At 43.2% G+C, this 19,700-nt stretch overlaps 1 protein-coding gene across 1 annotated transcript; it reads left to right on the top strand.

Moving 5' to 3' along the window:
• Positions 1-1,706: 1,706 nt before the first annotated feature.
• PLOD1 (procollagen-lysine,2-oxoglutarate 5-dioxygenase 1) lies at positions 1,707-19,568 on the top strand. Its single transcript, XM_084299996.1, has 19 exons — positions 1,707-1,816; positions 6,253-6,344; positions 6,869-7,005; positions 8,236-8,399; positions 8,886-8,998; positions 10,547-10,610; positions 11,385-11,482; positions 11,821-11,922; positions 12,024-12,155; positions 12,428-12,549; positions 13,317-13,421; positions 13,845-13,970; positions 14,766-14,907; positions 15,441-15,554; positions 15,824-15,889; positions 16,241-16,345; positions 16,741-16,887; positions 17,198-17,323; positions 17,595-19,568. The coding sequence occupies exons 1-19, from the start codon at positions 1,735-1,737 to the stop codon at positions 17,748-17,750; spliced, it is 2,193 nt and encodes a 730-aa protein (XP_084156122.1). The 5' UTR covers positions 1,707-1,734; the 3' UTR covers positions 17,751-19,568.
• The last annotated feature ends 132 nt before the right edge of the window (positions 19,569-19,700 follow it).

Below are 19,700 nucleotides of genomic sequence, written 5' to 3'. Positions count from 1 at the left end.
AATTCCTGCTTTGGAAGGAGGGAGTGGAAACAAGAATGCTTTGAAAAGAATCAAGAGTATTCTCAGAGAACAAATTAATAAGAAGGGTTGTTCTTTGGGAGGATGCTGTTATGAAACATGGAGAACATTAGCTACATTGTGGTCCTTCTAGCAGGTACTTATTTTTTTTTCCAGGATTCTACCTTCTTGTGCTTATTCTGAAATTTTGAATCCTAAAAGATGTGTGCTTTCTGTTCATTTTAGTTAGGGAAACTAGCATATTATCCCAATCCTCTTATGTTTCCATAGGTGTGTACCTGGCTGCATATTCCATAGCCCTAGGGCTATGTATTGCATTTATTTTCTATCTCAATTTGTTCACCAACTGTCAGCATGCATCCTTCACTTTTTATACCTCTGCTAAACCACCTACCACTGGTGCGTTCTCCCCAACACCTTACTTTTCTATTGTAACTTTTTTTTTTTTTTGATACATGGGACAACCTTGAGTATGGCTGAGTCAGTACATCTCCTGTCATGGCTTCGGTAATATACCGCAACCTATCACTTTCCATCTACTTAATATCAACTAAATATTATTGATCGCACACTACAAGATAGAAAATAAATAATCTCTTAATGTTTCTTTCAGTAATGGAAGCAAAATTGGTTTTATCTGAATACAGTGCCTAAAAACAGGGCTCTGTCATTTCTAGGCATTTGCTACAGTAGAAAAAATGTGTTGCTTGAGGCCTCATGTAACGTGTGTGTCAGTGGTAGCTCCATGTTAGTTGTTCTTCAGGCTCTAATGTTTCCCTGCATCTGAGTCATAAATTCATTGCAATATAAAAATGACCTTGAAACCAATTAAAAGACTGTAATTTTATAAACTATGTTTATTTCATCCTCAAAGTTAGGCAAAATAAGCTAGAAAAAGAATCGTCATGCTAGTGCAAGAAAACCCAGCACAAGAACAGAGTTAAATGTAAGGCAGTAAGACGCACATGTAGCTGGAAAAAAACAGCATAGGAAAGTACTGCAGATTTTGTATTCCAGAAGGAAAAGTATGAGATGAGAGGACAGGTGAAAAGACGGTATTTAGTAAGAGTATTTAGTATCCAGAGTAAGTTGTTTAGTATCCAAGTACGGTATTTAGTATCGGGAGCTGTGCATAATCCATTTCTCTTGTGCCTTTTTCCCACTTAATGACCGTGTCAAGCAGATGCAGCTTGGCACTAACTGAAGCTGGCCAGAAAGGAGGGAGTCAGCCCCGCTCCGACAGAGGCTCACGCTTTATTATCGTGTGCTGCTGCTTCTGCTGCATCCAGCGCCCTGCGCACCCCGCCTGCAGCAGGACTTGCCGGGCCCCGCAGCCCAGGTAAAGTTGCTGCAGCCACAGGATCCTCCCCTCTCTCAACGCCTGCAAAAAGCAGATGTTCCCTTGCTTTTTGCTCAAGCCCCGGCCCCAGCGCTTCCTGCTCCCTCTCCCGGCTCCGGGCCAGCTGCCTCCCCGCCTCTTGCGGGGGCCGGAGCCGGGGCGGCCCGGGAGGAGGAGCCGCCGCCTCCCCTCTTCCTCCGCCCGTCCCCGCCGGGCGGGTCTGGTGCGTGGCACAGGCTCCAGCAGCCCCGGAGCTTTCTAGAGCCGCTCTCTGCCGGCTCCTTGCGAAGCGGGGCAGCGCCCGGGGCCGTCCCGTAGGCAGCGTCCCCGGTCGGTGTCGGCTCCCGGACCGGGATCCAAGCGGGGAAGTCGCCTCCATGGTGCCCCCGGCGGTGCTGCTGCCCTGGGTGGTGCTGGCGCTGCTCGGGGTGGAGGGTGGCAGTGCTTCCAAGCAGGAAGGTAAGGACTGCTCCGGGACGCTGGGTAGGGGACCGATTTCATGGGGAGCTGGTGGCCGGGCTAATGGTGGGGCACCTCTGCAGTTGGTGCTCTTTCTGCTCTTAGTTCTCCAGTCAAGCTCAGAGGCATTGCCCGACCTGGGACCGGTGCCCACTGCAGAGTCTGAGCTGCTGGTTGGCATCCAGAGACTGCTGATGAGCTCGGAGGTGCACCCACAGGCTGGTGTGGGTGCTCTCTGCACATGCTTCTGGAGTGCCGCAGTTACCAGACAGGCACACGCCACTCAGTTGTGTGAGAAGAGCCTTGGACAACATTTTGTGCTGGTAAAGTCCCTTGGGCTGCATCCCACCAGGGACAGCCCTTCCTGCTTTTGAACTTAGGCAGTTCAAGAACTAGGTAAAAGAGAACTTTTGATCCGTAGCCTGGCCACGCTGTTACCTGAGATCCAAAATGCTCCTCAACCAACATCATTGTATCCTCACATGTACAGTTGGTACATGCTGCGAAGAGTAATTGGTAGAACAGTGGAGGATTAGGGAAGCTATTGAACATCAACCAAGCTGACAAAGAGGTTCACACACTGTCACTCTGCCAAGATGTTTGGATAATTATCTTTGTCTTCATTAGGGAAGTGGCAATGAAGAAGAAAGCTCATCTTGTTATCTAGAATATTTCCCTTGACACTGAGTGATTCTGTTTTAATTACTTTCACTATGTATATTATTTAATAAAGTTAACATGTATCCTAGGGGTGTTGGAAGGGGAGTTATTTAGCTATACTGGTGTTGCTAAAGCAGTGCTATTTCCACATTTAGGACTCCTATTAGATAAATACAAGTAAGAAATGAGTCTCAGTGTCATCCTGCCTTACACACCCCAAATCATCTATGCTTTCAGCAAATTTTTAGAGCACACTAGAGATATAAAATGGGGTGCTCGGATAGATAATCAGGTATGTTTAGGAAGAGGGTATTGGAATTAATTTTTCTGAACCTGTCACTTCTATCATGGCTCAGAAGAAATGCCCTGCCATATCTGTGCCTCTGCTTCCCTAGAGTAAGATGAAAATAATGATACCTGTCTTCTCCTTTATAAGTTCTTTTAAATTTCTTCAGAAGCTTTAAGCATAGTTACATGCAACTTTTAGTTGAGTTGTTACCTAAAAACTTGGGTAAATGTAAATTTAATTGCATTGAGTTGTGCGCTTGATTTTTTTATTTGATCCCAATAGTGGTATTTTCTTGGACACTAACTTAACAGGAAGCTACACAATAAGATTTCCCAAAGCATAGCCTGGGGATAAATTCATTCCATGTCCTAAAATGCAGCTGCAGCTGTGCTTTTCCTGTTGAGTCAGGACAGAAGTAAATAACTCTGAAATTTGTTGTTAGTGAACTCATCACTGATTTTTACTAACCTCCCTGTAAAAACTCAGAAGTCTACCCAATCATTCCACTGTGATGTTGATATCAAAGTTCCTGACCTAATACTTTGTCTCTACAGAATCCTTGTCATTGCTAGCGCTCAAAGAACTTCACAGAACTGTTAAATGCCCCTTGCTATCTTTTTACAGATGTCAGTGCAGAGGGATTGCAAGATTGGCTCCTTGTTGCAGAGCAGAGCTAACAGTACCGTTCAGCTTCTCTGGTTGCTAGTCCAGCACTTGCTTCATTGAGCCACGCCATGCTTGTGTTTTGCAGTCATACCATTATTAAATGTATTTCTAACATTTCTAATTGTCAGCATGGCCCAAGGAGTCTTTGAGTCCAGCTTAACAAAATAGGCTCCTGTTTCTAGATATGAAAAGTAAGTGTTATTTGGAAAATAGGAAAGGATAAATCTTCTTTTGGAGGTTTGAAAAACCTCCACGCCATCCATGTGATACTGAAATTAAAGGGGCTTACTGCTCCGTTTCTGGAAATACCTATCAGCTGCACCAGGAAAACCACTGAGAAAGAGAAAAAAGGGTTAAAGGAGTAGGAGCGGAGGCAGCATAGCTCAGCACAGCGCTTCAAATACTGGGCTGAAGGAATGTCTCTTGGGATGGAAAACTCTTGCTACTGCAGAGATTTCTCAGAACAGAAACTGAGCTTATGCGTCTTGGAGTCCTACCCCCGCAGACCAGTAAGGAGAAGGGAATCTGTAACTAGGAATTCAGCTGCGGAGGACAGAAGTCTGTGTGCTGGCAGTTCCTTGCTCCAGTGGGCTCACATGCTACACAGTCAAACCTTTTATGCCCTAGAAATCTGACACCGCTTCCTGTTCATCCACTGGAGCTTTTTGCTCTCTCATCTGGTCCAGCAAACTTTTGGCAATTGTATCAAAGGACGTATAAACAGATTGTTGCTTTCTTGGAGTGGTGGCACAAAAATGATTTATTGATTTATCTGATGAGAGATACCTGAGCATTCAGGCTGTAATAATTACATTGCAGTCAGGCTCTTTTCTTTTGTCCTCAGGATATGTTTTCTCTTCTTCTTTCAGGTACCAGAATTTAATGTTTATCTTTACGTTCCTTGCTGGCAAGCCTGCATTTGCCCCCCTCTTCATTGGCAGTATGATCTCCAGTTTCTCAGAAACCAACAGCTCAGAGCTATCTAGTAATGCTGCCATGGTTTTCTGCATGCCATCATATGGCTGGAAACATTAATGGCTTTAACATATTCCCCAAGGAAATGAATATTTTACTCATTTTTCTACACCCTTAGACTAGACAGGGCACAGGGAACTGAAGTGTGCTGAAGGAGCTGAATTAGGAATGCACCTCATAATTTAAAGGCATGATTCTGCCTTTAAAGGTTGCACTTATGCAGAATTCATATTCCTTTGTTTGTCACTCTCTTTGTCTGTCCATTTGCATAAATGTCTAACAAAATGCAATTAAAGCTGACCTTATATAGACTGTTGTCAGTGTCTCCAGTCTGTGTTCTGATGCAGATTTCCTTGGGAGCATCCTCCTTCTTCCTAACTTAACCTTGTTTTTTACTTCTGCTATCTTTGTGAGGTCTATCTAGGACCTCAGCTCTTAGATCCTTCCTCTCTAAGGTCAGACGATGTCAGCTTGGGTACACTGGGAAGATTCAATCTGGTATATCCATTGAAAAAAATCACTGTTCCAGGAGAAGTCTGCTCCAGCCAAGAAAGCATCCTTTCAGGTTTTCCTGGTATTTTCTGATGTTAAAATCAGATGGTCAGGATTCACATTTAAACACTGTTGCCAGAGCCTATACAAATTCCTATTTAAGTAAAAGTATTAAGATGAAGTATAGCATTTAACACTACAGTGAAGAAGCCAGGGCCTCCACATAAAAATCTTATTCCAGTGATAGTCTAGAGAAACTTTTGAAAGAGAACTTCAGGATTTAGCTTTGCCATTTCTAAGGGACTGAAAATGAAAAGCAGTTTAGGAGAATGTAAATGAAAGCGATGGTTTTCCCTACACCCAGTCAATGCCGAATGACAGAAAAGCAACTCTTTGGGGAACAGAACGCCAGTTGCATTAAATTGGCGACTTCCAAGTGGGCATTTTGTAGTAGTTCTATTTTTCATCTTCAAGTTTAATTTCCTTCAAACTGTCTGTGAGAGAAGAGAATGGTAGCTTTCAATAGGAGGGCAAGAAAAAAAACATTCAGTAAATTGTATTTTCTTTTTTCAGCTTATAACTCAGGCAATTCAATTGTATCTTTTTACAGTCTACCATTTTATACCCCGGACCAAGTTCTAATCTCAGCTGCACAAATGCAAAGGCAAAGGAACAGTTTTGCTTGCACTGCAGCTAGTTTGGGGTTGTTCAATCAAATGCTGACATTTCTGGGCACCTTTGCCATGTTCTGTCCCCTACCACAGTTTGTTCCTCCAGTAAAACAATAGCTATGTCCATGCTTTCTTTTTTTTTTTTTTTTTTTTTTCTCTCTATGAGTCTCTGAGGAGTTGCTGCCAAGAAAATCCAGGTAGAAAATAAGTAGGGTTTGAAGCTGGTTTTCTTTCTGACAAACACCTATAGTGCTTAACATCGTACAGGGTAGAGATAATTGGGTGAGGTGTAAGCAAACTGTGTGCTTCTCAGTGGGATATGGTAACTCCACAGCTAGACTACCTCCTGTGCCTGTTTTAAAATGAAACTGGACAGCTGTCCATTTTATATGCAGCAGTCATAACCTGTGTCCATCAACAGCAGTGACTGAGCGTAAATTGGAACTCCTGGATTCTATTGCTGGATTCATGACCAACTAAGAGCATGATACTGAGAAAGTCCAGGGGTTGGATTTTATTCCTAATGACTTTACTTTGTCAAATCTGTCAAATACTTTTAAGATGAATGATCCCTACCTTGGTTCAATGTCTTGAGAGTAAAGCCTCTTCATTAGTTGTGTAACAGCGGAGTTTGCAAGAAGGCAAGTTGATCGTGTGTCTCTTGTGTTTTCTCCTGTTTGCAGAAAACCTGCTGGTTCTTACTGTTGCCACCAAGCAGACTGAGGGATTCCGACGCTTTAGAAGATCAGCCCAATTCTTCAACTACAAAGTCCAGGTGACGACTAGCAGCCTCAGTGATGGTTGGTCAAAGGGAGTTTTGAAATGGGCGCTCCTAAGAGTACAGAATAAATAAGACTCGGCCACAGAATGATTAAACAGAATCTCAAGGGAGGACATGCCCATTCAGCCAGCTGAAAAATACTGTGACTGAGGGCATTTCTGCAGCAGTCTTTCTTATTCCATCCCAAGTGGTGGCTTGAGATGAGTTCCATAACTCCTGCTCAGGGGAGTCCCATGGCACTTTTCCGTTACTTTGCTGAAACATACAGTACAGATTAGGATGCTCCAGTCCCTGATGCTGAAAGTGCTTTGTTACTGTGCTAAGTGTTGCTCTGACTGTCCATCCCAGAGAGCAGCTCGAAGGCTGGCATACGTGTATATGCATAATTTTCCTGTCTAGATACTCTGATTTGCACTGGGAGTTAACAGGGATAGTGAGGCTGTGCATTCTGGTTCTTTCCTGTGAGACTTGCTGGGAAAACGATCTGTTCAGTAGACCCTCTGCCTGTCATCTTTTAGGTACTTGGACTTGATGAGGAATGGAAGGGTGGAGATGACAAGAAGCCAGCTGGAGGTGGGCAGAAGGTCCGTCTCTTGAAGAAAGCTTTGAAGCAATATGCAGATGATGCAGACTTGATCATCCTTTTCATAGAAAGGTAATGGATTGGAAAGGATTTGTCATGGACTGAATCAGAAAGTTGTTTGGACAGATTCTTATTAAGAAGAAATTAACTGTGAGGTGGATTCCTTCTGGGAGGTGTGTACAGACCTGTGTTTTTTGCCCCTGCATTCCTTGCAGTAACTTGAGAGTTGCTCAGAGCTGCATCCGTGGCAGTTGGGAAGCTCTGACCAGAATGGGCTAATTCCAGCTCTTATATAATACAAAAGTTGATAGCGTTGTACCTGTTTTTGCCAGGCTGGAATTTGGCTGCTCCTATCTCCAGAGAATGAGCAGGCAATTTCTGTGGACCCAGGCAGGCCTTCCTTAGTGGAATTATTTTTTCATAAGGTGAGGCAGGCAGCAACACAATCCTGAGAGCCAAGAAATAGTCTGCCAGAAATATATGGAGAGGGAGAAGGATGGTTCCGAGTCTCAATGTCTTTTCCTGTGCCCAGCAACAGGCAGGGCTGGGATACTGGTATTGTCTCTAGCTCTCATGGCAGGGAGATCTTCTTTTGCAGCTCTGAGTGTCTACGTGCATTTAGAGGTTGGGAATGATTCATCTCTGGAATGAACAACTTTTTACTCACCACAAGCGGGTCTGTAGTATGCAAATCCTCTTGGAAAAAATGCAAGTCTCATTCTGGGGGTGTTGCTTGGGAATTAGCTCCACCCAGTACTGAAGAGGTAGAGGCTGGTGTCCTGCATCCAGTGACTATTTTCTAGTATAGATCCCTCATGAAGATTTGCAGAGCTCTATGGAGAGTGGCAGGATGCCAGAACATTTGAACGGCATGACCTATGGGTTTGTTTAGTTTAGAAAGGAGCGTGGGTATAAAGGAATGGCAGAGTAAGTCTTAATGAGTGAGGACACCAGGGCTTCACAGCTGCAAAGCAGGGAAAAGAAGAAAAGATCAGCATGTTTTGCAGCTTGGAAGTTTTGGTTTTACTATCAGTGAAAACTTTGTAGAAGTGAGAATGGACATAAGTTACCCCAAGACATTGTAGAATCTTCTGCAGTGGAAAGTAACATCTTCCACTCCATGAATAAGACTTCACTTTAATTGGCTGTATTTAAGACAAAAAATACTGCAAATAATACTGTGAAGCAGAACTAAAAGAAGAAGATTCCTAATAAATGAGCTGTTTCTATAAGCTTTTTGTGCTGACACGTTTTTCTGACTCCATTCCTTCCTGTCCTGTTTTTGTTTGTCTTTTACTCTAGCTATGATGTACTCTTTGCTTCGGGCCCCACAGAACTGTTGAAGAAGTTCAAACAAGCCAAGAGCAAGGTGGTGTTCTCAGCAGAGAACTACATCTATCCTGACAGAAAGCTGGAAGCCAAGTACCCTCAGGTGCGAGATGGAAAGCGCTTCCTGGGTTCTGGAGGTAAGAAGCAGAACCTTCTTTCAGCTGAGAACCACTCTTAGCTTTGTCCTCGTATTATAAGGCCTTTGGGAGAAGTATCAAGGAATCAAGTGTGGAAAACATCTCTGTAGAATATGGTGAGAACTGAAACCCAGGGCAAAACTGTCCATAATGGAAAGAGTAACAGTACTGCTGTCTTTTACCTGAAGAAGGAGATATAGCTATGAATTACAGCTAAAGGATAGGAGCCCCCTCCCTATCCCTTCTTTTCTGTGAGTCCTGTTATTCAGGGAATGAATATCTGAACTTTTCTGTTCAATCTTGGTGTAATTCCACCTAAGAAGGGTGGTCTATACATGCTTTTACAGAAAGCTGGTGTATCTCTGCTGCACTATAGGGTGGAATGAAACTTTTTGTGTGACAAAAAGGGAGAGTATTGGTATATAGGAGTATTTAACGTTTTCTGTTTATCTGGGTTGAAATACCTCTTTGTCCTTATTCCTGCAGGCTTTATAGGTTATGCGCCAAACCTGAAAAAACTTGTAGAGGAGTGGAAAGGACGGGACGATGACAGTGACCAGCTCTTCTACACAAATGTCTTTTTGGATCCAGAAAAAAGAGTACGTGTAGCTAGATTTTGGGATTAGGAAGAGTTGTCTGAGAAGCATCACAGTTAAGCCTTTTCTGTGCAGTATCCCTGTTGACTATAAAAGAAGTTAATCAGATATATTTGGCCCCAGAATTACTGCTCTGGAATTCTTACATGGGTAATAGTGTGTTCTGTTATCTGTTTACCTTGTGAAAGTTTGCATTATAGCAACTACACCTTTGTTCTGTTATTAGCAGATTTTATCTTTCAGCTTACAATGTGACTGGGAAGATAGGTGTCTTAAAATAATTCTTACTGGTAACACATACCAATAGCTCTGTGTGCTGATATTTAAAGCTATTGAGTGTGGCAGAACTAACCAGCCTTCTCCCAGGGGATGTGAAACCCAAACTTTAAGCGTGTATCTTCCCTGTGCAGCTCTCACTTAGAGATATCCAACTTAGCACTAAAGTACATTGTAGGTACAAGTGCAGATAAGGCCTGAGCAGATCTGAGGGGATGAAAAGAACAAAGGTTCCCAGTCTTGCAGCCACTGCTAGAGCAAAGAGGCTACCTCTGCCTTCAGCAAACACCTCCAGATCCTGACTGACAAAATCTGCATTAGTCTATGCAGCATGCCACACAACATCACACAGAAGCTTGGAATGGGCCGTGGCTGTATCGCTGCCATTCCAAATTAGCCACGGCTATTTGCCATGGCCAAATCATCCACCCCGCAGGGTGACTCTGCTTCTGTTGTGCCTGCCCAGCTCTGCATTAGGCAGTGCAGTCTGTCCTTGAGGGACGTCACAAATGAATGGGGATTAAGAAGTGAAACTGTAACAGGAGAAGTCAGGAGGAATCATGAGAAACAGGAAAGTGCTTTCAGATCAATTAGAGGAGTTGTGCTTTTTTATATCCCCAAATCTGAGTATGGCTCATGACATTTTAACATAAACAGTTCCTTTAACGTTCTCATCTGCAGTTCTGGCCCTATGCCACACAAAGGCTGAGTAATTCTACTAACTTGGCATTCAGACAGTGGATGTTAGCACCCCGCTGTCCTTTCCAGTAATCAATCTTAATAGATGCCTGGAGGGTCACTGAAATCTGTTAAGTCAGAACTGGATTTTAGTCTGACAAAAATCTAGTCCAAGCGTGACTTGTAGCAGGAGATATAAGCAACAATTGCTCCAGCTGGCCTTACACCCTTACTATGTTCTGGTTTGATGCTGGTACCTGAGCCCTTACCTGGGGTGACACTAGCCCTGTGGACAGGGCTGTACTTCATTAATATGTTGCATATTATAATTGGTACACACAGATCAATATTTAAAACGTTCATTCATATGGTTTTGCCTAGTATAATATGTTGAAATTGTTTTAGAAAATGGTGACTTTTCCCAGAATCAGGTGAAAATGAGGAAGATCTAGGAGTGTTTCAGGCTTCAGAGCCTGGAGATTGTGTAAATGATTATAGGAATATGATATATCTTTATTCAGCATAGAGTCTTTCACATGCGAAGAATGGATGCTTGCTTGTATTCTAATTAAGATTATTTATTTCATTCTTTTAAAGGAAAATATCAACATCAGTCTAGATCATAGAAGCCGGATCTTCCAAAACCTAAATGGAGCATTAGGTGAGATGGCAGAAGGAAGCCAGTTTCTCCTTGGAATGCAACAGCATGCTCACACCAGAAATAAAGTTGTGCTGTGGCTGAAGGGATTAAATTTCAGAAATTCCTGTCCTTGTAGAACAAGCTCCAGCAAAAAGCCTCTGCCAGAGTTCTGAGATTTGTTTGCAATTCCACTGTGACCAACTAGGTTCACATTGCAATTCCCTTTTCACTTGGGGGAATGCAGGTCAGGTTTTCCATCTTACATCTCCTTGCCACTTTGATCTCCAAGCATGTCAGATTGTATTAGCCTTAGGGATTGAAACTGGGAGGCACTTCACTGCAAGTAATAACACATAACACTGCCTAGGGCTTGCCTTGTCTTTCCGCTTCAGAACAGTGTCTGGAATGCCATAGGAGGTGAGATGCAGCCAGACACTGCCTGGAGCACTCGCTGACCCATACCAGGCTTCTGACCAGCTGATTGATTGATTTTTCCAGTCCTTGCTAAATTGATTCACTTACTCCTGATATTAGTGCCTGATGTTTTCAGTCTTGCACCAGTCCGTCTTTATTTCAGTCAGGTAAAAATTGAAAATGGTGATGTAGCTTTTTTGTTCCTATGCTCTTTATAACAATGAAAGGCTGGAGTTTGGATCTGTACTACTCTGTTTTCCAAAGGATTATCCAGATCCATGCATTTGTCTTTCAACAATTGTTCAGTAGAAATGGGGCAATGTGCTGCTAATTTGTAGTAGTGGCCTTCCTCTGATAACATGATGGCAATGTCATTTCCAGATGAGGTGGTTCTGAAGTTTGAAAACGCACGAGTGAGAGCAAGGAACTTGTTATATGACACTCTGCCTGTGGTGATTCATGGAAATGGACCCACCAAGGTAAGAGGGCATCCTGAGAGAAACGGTTGATACACATTTGTTGCAAAGTAATCCTTTAGATTTGAACGTATCAGGTTATTGCCTTCCCTTATACTGACTTTCCTTGTCTACATTTACACTGAGACACAGTAAGTGGCCCAGGTCCATAGCAGCAAGGTGACTCTGGTTCAAAGATGAGTGTGTAGTTAGACCCTCGGACTGTAGGGCTTTACAGATTTATTAGTCCAAGGAGAACATAAATGAAGTACTGTTGAAATGTGATCTTACACTGGGGAGTGATAGAGGCAAAGATAGTCCTCTGCCCCGTAATGCATAACGTGGCAAGTTCCCTTTTGCAGCTGCAGCTGAACTACCTGGGAAACTACATTCCTCAAATATGGACATTTGAGACTGGCTGCACTGTGTGTGATGAAGGTCTGCGAAGCCTAACAGGTATTAAGGTAAGGCTGATGTCTATTCCAAGCTCTCAAAACAGGTGTTAAAGTTACCGTGGGATCTTAGGTGTCTGATGAGCTACTGCTTCTCTTCTCATTGAATATAGGATGAGGCACTGCCAATGATTCTGATTGGCATTTTCATTGAGCAGCCCACTCCGTTCCTCTCCCAGTTTTTCTCACGGCTTCGTAAACTTCATTACCCAAAGCAACGAATCCAACTCTTCATTCACAACCATGTAAGTAAAGTTGGCCTGGGATGATCTGCTGGGAAAATGTATACCTCCTCCTGTACTCTAATTGCCTTTGGCAGTCTCCTCAAAGGTTTCAGGCTTTATAATCCCAATACTCATCTGCAATGGGACCTATACAACAGCTGCATTCAGCTGTAAAGATGTGGAAGTGGCAAGAGCTGTTGCTTGTCTGGTTTTGGCATTCTCAAGAACAGGAGGCTGAGCGGCCTGGGATGAATTCAGCTCACCTGTTTCTCCTTATTTTTCCTCTGGCATAGGAGGAACATCACTCGATGCAGGTGGACTCTTTTGTTAAGGAGCATGGCAAAGAATATCTCGCCATCAAAGTGATCGGACCAGATGATGAGATGGAGAATGCTGAGGCGCGTAACTTGGGCATGTAAGTGAAGAGGCCAGACATGATAGCTAGCAGAGTCAGCCTGTGTCCAAGCTAAGGCAGTCTTTTTTTTTCTGATGATCATCACGGTCAAGCGGATTTTTTTTCCCTTCAGTCACTCTCAATTTTCCTAATGTTAATTCTCCATGCCCATTATACATTGGGGAAAAAATCAGTCCTATTCCTTCAATTTCAGAAACCAAATTCTCACTGATTGTTTGCTCCATTAGGATAATAGCCCTTTACCTCCCACCCTCAATAGTCTGTATGCCCAGTCCTATGTCACAAAGAATGTGCATCCATACTTCCAAAGAAAAAGAGTGTAGTAAAGCTGAGAGTTAGTGGCAGAACATCCTGTTATCTGTGATCAGAAGGTGTGAGTTTGAGCTCAGGTCTGGAATTGAGCCAACTGTAAGTGGGAACTTGCTCAGTCTGTGTCGGGGGAACAGTTTACTACATGTGATACACACATCTCAGCATGTGCTGTTGGCTTCTGAAACTGATGTGCTTTACTCAGCTCGCCCTGTGGATTGTTACAGTAAATTAACTTTTCTAACACTCAGCGGAAGACTCTTAGACTACTAGGTGAGAGAATTCAACCTTGTGTAGTGAAAGATGACCTTGTCCATAGCAGGCTGGTTGGAATTAGATGATCTAAGGTCCCTTCCAATCCAAACAATTCTATGATTCTATGAATTCCTGCCGTTCTGTCCCTTGTCTAACTGTTCTAGGAGGATTTTGATGTGACTTTTCTTGTTCTCTGGCTATAGGGATTTGTGCAGAAAGGATCCTGACTGTGACTATTATTTTAGCCTGGATGCTGAAATAGTTCTGAAGAACACAGAGACTCTAAGGATCCTCATTGAACAGAATAAGTAAGTTCTCGGGGCTGAGCAGTCATTACTGGCCATCTTTCACACAGGGAATATAGTGAGCTCTTTTATCAATGAGATGAGTAAGGCAGTAGCTGGATTTTGTTGGGGGTGGAATGTTACATGAATGCCTCTTATTTGGTCCCATTTTACTGTAGTTGGAATCCCTGAATTTTAGGCAATGGATGTAAATCATCATTTTGCCTTTATATAGTCACTAGAACAAACTGGATTCTAAGAGACCTGCTTCTGGATGCAGTTAGGGATGAGATTGTAACCACATTTGCCCTTGCATATGTGGAATTTTATTTCAACATAGTTAACGGAAGCAGCAAGGGATAGAGAATCTGCCTCTTATGATTGCCTGGTTTGTAAATCTTTCCCTTTACTTCCTGTGGTAACATCCCTTTTCTTTTGTGCTCACAGACTGGTGATTGCCCCACTGGTAAGTCGACATGAGAAGTTGTGGTCAAATTTCTGGGGAGCGCTGAGCCCTGATGGATACTATGCCCGCTCAGAAGATTATGTGGATATTGTTCAAAGGCGGAGGGTGTGAGTATACAGGAGAGTTTCTTATTGATGCAATCCCTCAAATACAAAGCTGCACATTATCATCAAAGCAACTAATGTCTAAGAACCAGAGCATGCAGTTGTCTTTGGGTATAGAAAAGGCAAACAAGTCTGTTCTCATAGTTGGAAGTTGCTCTATGTTCTTCCCTGAGCAGAGACCATAATGCACTTCAGGCACTTTATTGTGATCAGAGTAAGGTGTTGAGAGTCCCGACTATGCTGAAATCACTTCATCTTAGTTGTGTCAGGTTTTCCCATGAATTATAGTTGGTGTGATCCATAAAATCCCATAAGGAGCTGTGTAATCTTTATCTGATAGTCTTCATAAAACACCAGGTGACCATGGAATGGAATACTCACAAAATATGGTTGGTTGGTTTATTCATATTCTTGAGTGGCCTTTCTGGGGGGCAGTAAATGCTGGAAATCAGCTTATGCCCTTTTGGCTGGTTCATTTTTTTAAAATCAGTAGAAAAAAAAAAAAAGCTGATCTCGCTGGAAAGAGATTCAAGCCATTAACTGTGTCCCTAGCAGAAGTACACAGTATCAATTAATTGCTTTCACAGTGCCCTGGCATTTGTATTCCTTCTCTGGGCAATATAAATGATTTTTCCTGGAATGACAATTCCTGCTGGTATGGTTTCTCCTTACTGTTCTGAGTTGGCTCATTTAAGACAAGCCTGGCTGATAGAGCAGTGCTGCCTGCCATCCCACCAAGTCTAGCATTTTCTGTACTACTGCTATTTCAAGTCTTACTCTTCTACCCCTGTGTTTCAGTGGCCTTTGGAATGTTCCCTACATCAGCAGTGTTTACATGGTTAAAGCTAGCACTCTGCGATCAGAGCTTGACCAGGGAGATCTCTTCCACAGTGGCAAGCTGGATGCTGACATGGCTTTCTGCCACAACGTCCGGAATCAGGTCAGTTGAGCAGAGAGAGGCTGGCAGGGGAGAACTGCATGCCAGCGTGGAGGTGACAAGATTAAGTGGTTTCAAGGCATTCAGCTCTGTTGGAGTATCAGGCAGGATGAATTGGCATCACTCAATCCTGTGCAGGCTTGGAACAGTGTAGGATTTCTGTCTTGCTGTGAAACCACCCAGAGCCAGGGACCGATAAATGGAGATAACATATTTGTTCTTGGGCCTATTCAGGACTGTTCTAAAAGGGTACAACTGGGTAAGAAGGAAGAACCTAATCTTACAGCAGCTGTTCTGTTCTGTTTCCAACCTCAGCTGATGATGGGCACAGAATTACTGGCTCTTGCTATAACTTCAAAATTTCTGATATCCAGGGTAGAAATTAAAGTAAAAGTCCACAGGAGAAAGAATGAATAGATGAACCATTTGGGAAGGGCCATCATCACTGGAAAGCTGTCTAGTGCTTTTATTTCACAGTTGCTCACAGAAATATGAGGCCTGGAAACAAAGTTTGATCATTTCTTTCTGTCCTGCAGGGAGTCTTTATGTACTTGACAAATCGACATCAGTTCGGACACATACTGTCCTTGGAGAATTATCAAACAGATCACCTCCACAATGACCTCTGGCAAATATTCAGCAACCCTGAGGTGAGATAACCTACATGCTCTGCAGGCTTAGCAGGCTATGTGGGATGTGAAGGCTTGATGACCAATTTCACCAATAAGGAAGGTCCAGGCTCTGTTATACAATATCTCAGCTGGGATCAGGAATTTAGTCACAGAATATAAAGAGAGGCTGTTTGATTCATAGCATTTGGATTTTCAAAACGTGTGAAATACTGCAGTACCCTTGCTTTTCATTGCATCTCTAACAAGACCCTGCAGAAATGACTGGTTTGCTTATCTTTTAATTGCAGGACTGGAGAGAAAAGTACATCCATGAAAACTATACAGCAGCTCTGAAAGGGAAATTGGTAGAAATGGTAAGAAAACATTGCTTTTATCCATCAAAATGGGATATTAGCATCAGGATAACACTTGTATTACCACTGTTGTAATTCTCAGGAACGAGCAGTTCAGCAAGACCTTGCAGTCTTTCAAATGACACATGACCTTGAAAGTATTTTTAGAGCAAAATTGTTATTCTAGAAGTACATCTCTAGCTCTCCTAACTGGAAGTAGGGCACACAAATCAGAAGACAAACTTCTATCCTTGATATTTTAGTTACTTTCCACTTAATCTGACCCTATCTACAGTCAGTTTAGTCTCATTCCTTTTGCCTAAAGCACCTGCCCTTGTTTTTCTGCTGTTCTCACCTGTCCACGTTCTGCAGCCCTGCCCAGATGTTTACTGGTTCCCTATATTCACTGACACTGCCTGTGATGAGCTGGTGGAAGAAATGGAACATTATGGCAAGTGGTCCACAGGTGACAATACGGTAAGAAAAAGCAAGAACTCTTTGGTTTCTAGGTGACACTATTTTCCATGTATACTTGGTGACAATAGTGCCTCCTTTAGAAAGACATTAGGACCTACAGTTAAGGCAGGAAACTGGATGCAACACTCTTATTTTCCTCCTGATTTACTCCATGATTTTGTCCATGTTCTTAAATGTAAATTAATTTTTCTGAGTCCTTTACTATCTGCTGAAGCTATCTGCCCTTTTGATGGTAAAGCTGATTACCTTGTGGTTTAATTGTTGTTTGACATAAGGTTTCCATCCTGAAAATCCTGATAAATAAACCTCGTATGTAATTACCCGAAACAAGTGCTTTTCATTCTTGGAAGTCCAAGGTGCCCATCCTCATGGGTATTTTCATGATTCATTTTCAGGACAGTAGAATACAAGGAGGCTATGAAAATGTCCCAACTATTGATATCCACATGAATCAAATAGGCTTTGAAAGAGAATGGTATAAGTTCCTTCTGGACTATATTGCACCCATCACGGAGAAACTGTACCCAGGATACTATACCAAGGTAGGTATACCTTGGCATGGAAACACAGTCGGCTCAGCATCTGCTACAGTCATAACTGTGTGAAAAGACTACTAGAATCCTTTGGCAATATGGATACTGTTTCCCAGTATGGAGAACTGATCCTGGACTGTGACTTGAGTATATGTATCAGGAAATACACAATTTCCCAAGAACTTTCTCCTGCCTTATTGTTGTCTTTCTCTCGTAGCAGTGAGATGGAATTTAAAAATGACACCCGGTCCTGCAGCTCCGTAGCTATGGACTGCTATAGCCCTGTACCTGATGTGCACTGTGTTCTTCTCTCTTGCAGACTCAGTTTGAGCTAGCCTTTGTAGTCCGCTACAAACCCGATGAGCAGCCCTCCCTAATGCCCCATCACGACGCTTCCACCTTTACCATTAACATTGCTCTGAACCGAGTTGGAATAGACTATGAGGTAAGTGTTGGCCAGTATGGCAGGAATGAAGTACAGGCTCTCAGGCAATCCAGGCGGCTGAAAACCCTTTCCTTATCCATATCTGGCTTCTCCACACTAAAAATTGCAATTAATGACTAGGTTAGGTTAGAAGATTTTTGAGAACATTACAACCATTAGATTCCCCAACCACTTTTTCACACTTTTAGAAGCGTTGGCAAGAGAAGGCAATAGACCCATTCCCTGAGGTGTTTGTACCAAGCTGACGTGTTTCTTGGTCTGTGTCTCTCAGGGAGGAGGCTGTCGGTTCCTGCGCTACAACTGCTCAATTCGAGCTCCACGGAAAGGGTGGACCCTTATGCATCCAGGACGCCTGACCCACTATCATGAAGGTCTTCCAACCACCAAAGGAACCCGTTATATCGCAGTGTCCTTTCTTGACCCCTAGAGCCGTGCTTCCAAGGAAGGACCCTTCCCTGGCCCCGCTCACTGCTGACTTTGAGTGGAAACAGGGAACGCTGCTGAGAGTCTCTAAGGCATTGATCAAAGCTATGTGGATATTGATTTTTAATGATATTTTAAGACTCCACTACTGGAAGATCTTCCTCTCTGATACTGCAGGCAATATCTAGGAATGTTGCTGTAGAATTGGAAGGAGGTTTTGTGCCTTCATTTCTGATTCTGGTCCTCATCCGCTGTTTCTTGGAAATGCGATTTACTTGAACCTTCACTGCTTGGTTAGTTTTACAGAAATACTTTCTTGGACTGGAAATCCAGCTTTTTGGAGGCAAGTCACAAGCTCTCTCTCTCCAAGTAGTTGGAAGCCCTTTTCTATCTACAGCATATACAGGACTGGACATTGGAATAGCATCCAGAAATGATTTTCTAAACACAAACAATCAGGGAGCTGGCTCCAAGAGTCAAAACAGTTAAATGTCATACCAGATGAAACTCAGTAGTAAGAGCCTGAAGATCATCTGATTCCTTACCTCTTTGCAGTCTTGGGAAACGTATCACAAAGTTCAAAGCAGCAGCAGTGGCAATATAGGTGCTTCCTGTTAGCTAAAGGAAGGTCCGCTAATGATTCTTTACCTCTGGGATTAGTCTGAAGACATAAAAAATAGCCTCCTTATCTTGTATTACTGCAGTTTAAAGGGAGCGTGTATATCCAGACAAATTCAGAACATGTCAATATGTGCAGATTAAATATAAGAAAGGGAAGGCTGGCAACAACTAGATCAGCGAGGAGGGCTTCATTGCTGAATTAGCTAAGCTCTATCCCATGTTAAGATTTTCAAGAGCTCTTAATCATGGGGTAACAATCCTGAGGCCTCACTGGTCTTTGATGGCCTCAGTGATTATTTGGATAATTTTCTTTGCATCTAGCTAGAATGGGCCATCACTATAAAAGAACTATTTTCTGGTACGTAGAGGAAATCATTATTCAGTATTCCTATTAATTTGAGATTCCAAACCAAAGTACTTCACTGCTGACACTTCTCCAGTGGGGCTGAGACTGAAAGAAATGAGTGGTTGGAAAGTGCTAAGATAGTGTGGTGAACCAACAGGAGTAAAAATCTGCCTAGGATAGGTTGTAGGAGCAAATAGGGAGAAACCTTTCTGCTGTTACCCGTGAGATACCTGCTCTGCTTTTTAGACACCTTTATTCTCTCAGTCTGCCAGACTAGAATGTTTCACAAGCAGTAAATTCACATCAGAATTGTCCTTAGAAAAATACTAATCTTCTGTATGTCCCCAGCCTCTGCTATCTAATTTTCAGGTGTAGAGCCATGTCATCTAGGACGGGACCTACAGATGCAGGCAGGATAGCTTTAGTCACGTACATTTTGGCAGAGAACTCACTCTCTACAGTTTGAGTGGACCTGCAGAAGGTACAAGAGGCCCTTTCCCACAGTTTCCATGGGCTGTTGATGTCTGTTTCAGTGCTACACACTCACACAAGTGGAAGGGAGAAAACACCAGACAATCACCTTGAAGAGTAAAATGGTCACAATGTGCTAACTGAAATCCGTAACAAATGACCCAATGTTGCCAAATAAAGGGACTTTACAGGCCAATCATTGAGATGTTGAGTAGGTGTATGTATTTATTTAGCAGGGTTGTTTTTTTCCCCCCACTTATTTTGTCGCGTTTTCCTCTGCCCGGTGCTGTGATTGGAACGAATTAGGAGCTTGCGCGCTCTGGTGTTTCACACAGGATGTACAATTTCAACCAGGGGAACTCGCATTAAACCATTACAACACGCTGGCGTCTCCCCGTGCTTTTCATTCCCTCAGGGGACGCAGAGCGAGCCCGCCCGCCTGCACCTCAGGCGAGGCCCGTGAGGGGAGCAGCGCCTCCAGCCTACACCTCCCGTCACGACCCGGGCCAGGGCCCG

The sequence above is a fragment of the Netta rufina genome (assembly GCF_964035555.1).
Source record: "Netta rufina genome assembly, chromosome: 22".
NCBI classification, from domain to species: Eukaryota; Metazoa; Chordata; class Aves; order Anseriformes; family Anatidae; genus Netta; species Netta rufina.
The sequence above is the reverse complement of the archived record's forward strand: the minus strand, read 5'-3'. Positions and strand labels throughout refer to the sequence as shown.

Excerpts from the sequence above, each read along its gene's own strand:
- PLOD1 (XM_084299996.1), top strand. The coding sequence starts at position 1,735 with ATGGTGCCCCCGGCGGTGCTGCTGCCCTGGGTGGTGCTGGCGCTGCTC. Across the intron at positions 12,156-12,427 it reads AACTCTTCATTCACAACCAT|GAGGAACATCACTCGATGCA; the intron begins GTAAGTAAAGTT and ends CCTCTGGCATAG. Across the intron at positions 14,908-15,440 it reads GCCACAACGTCCGGAATCAG|GGAGTCTTTATGTACTTGAC; the intron begins GTCAGTTGAGCA and ends TCTGTCCTGCAG.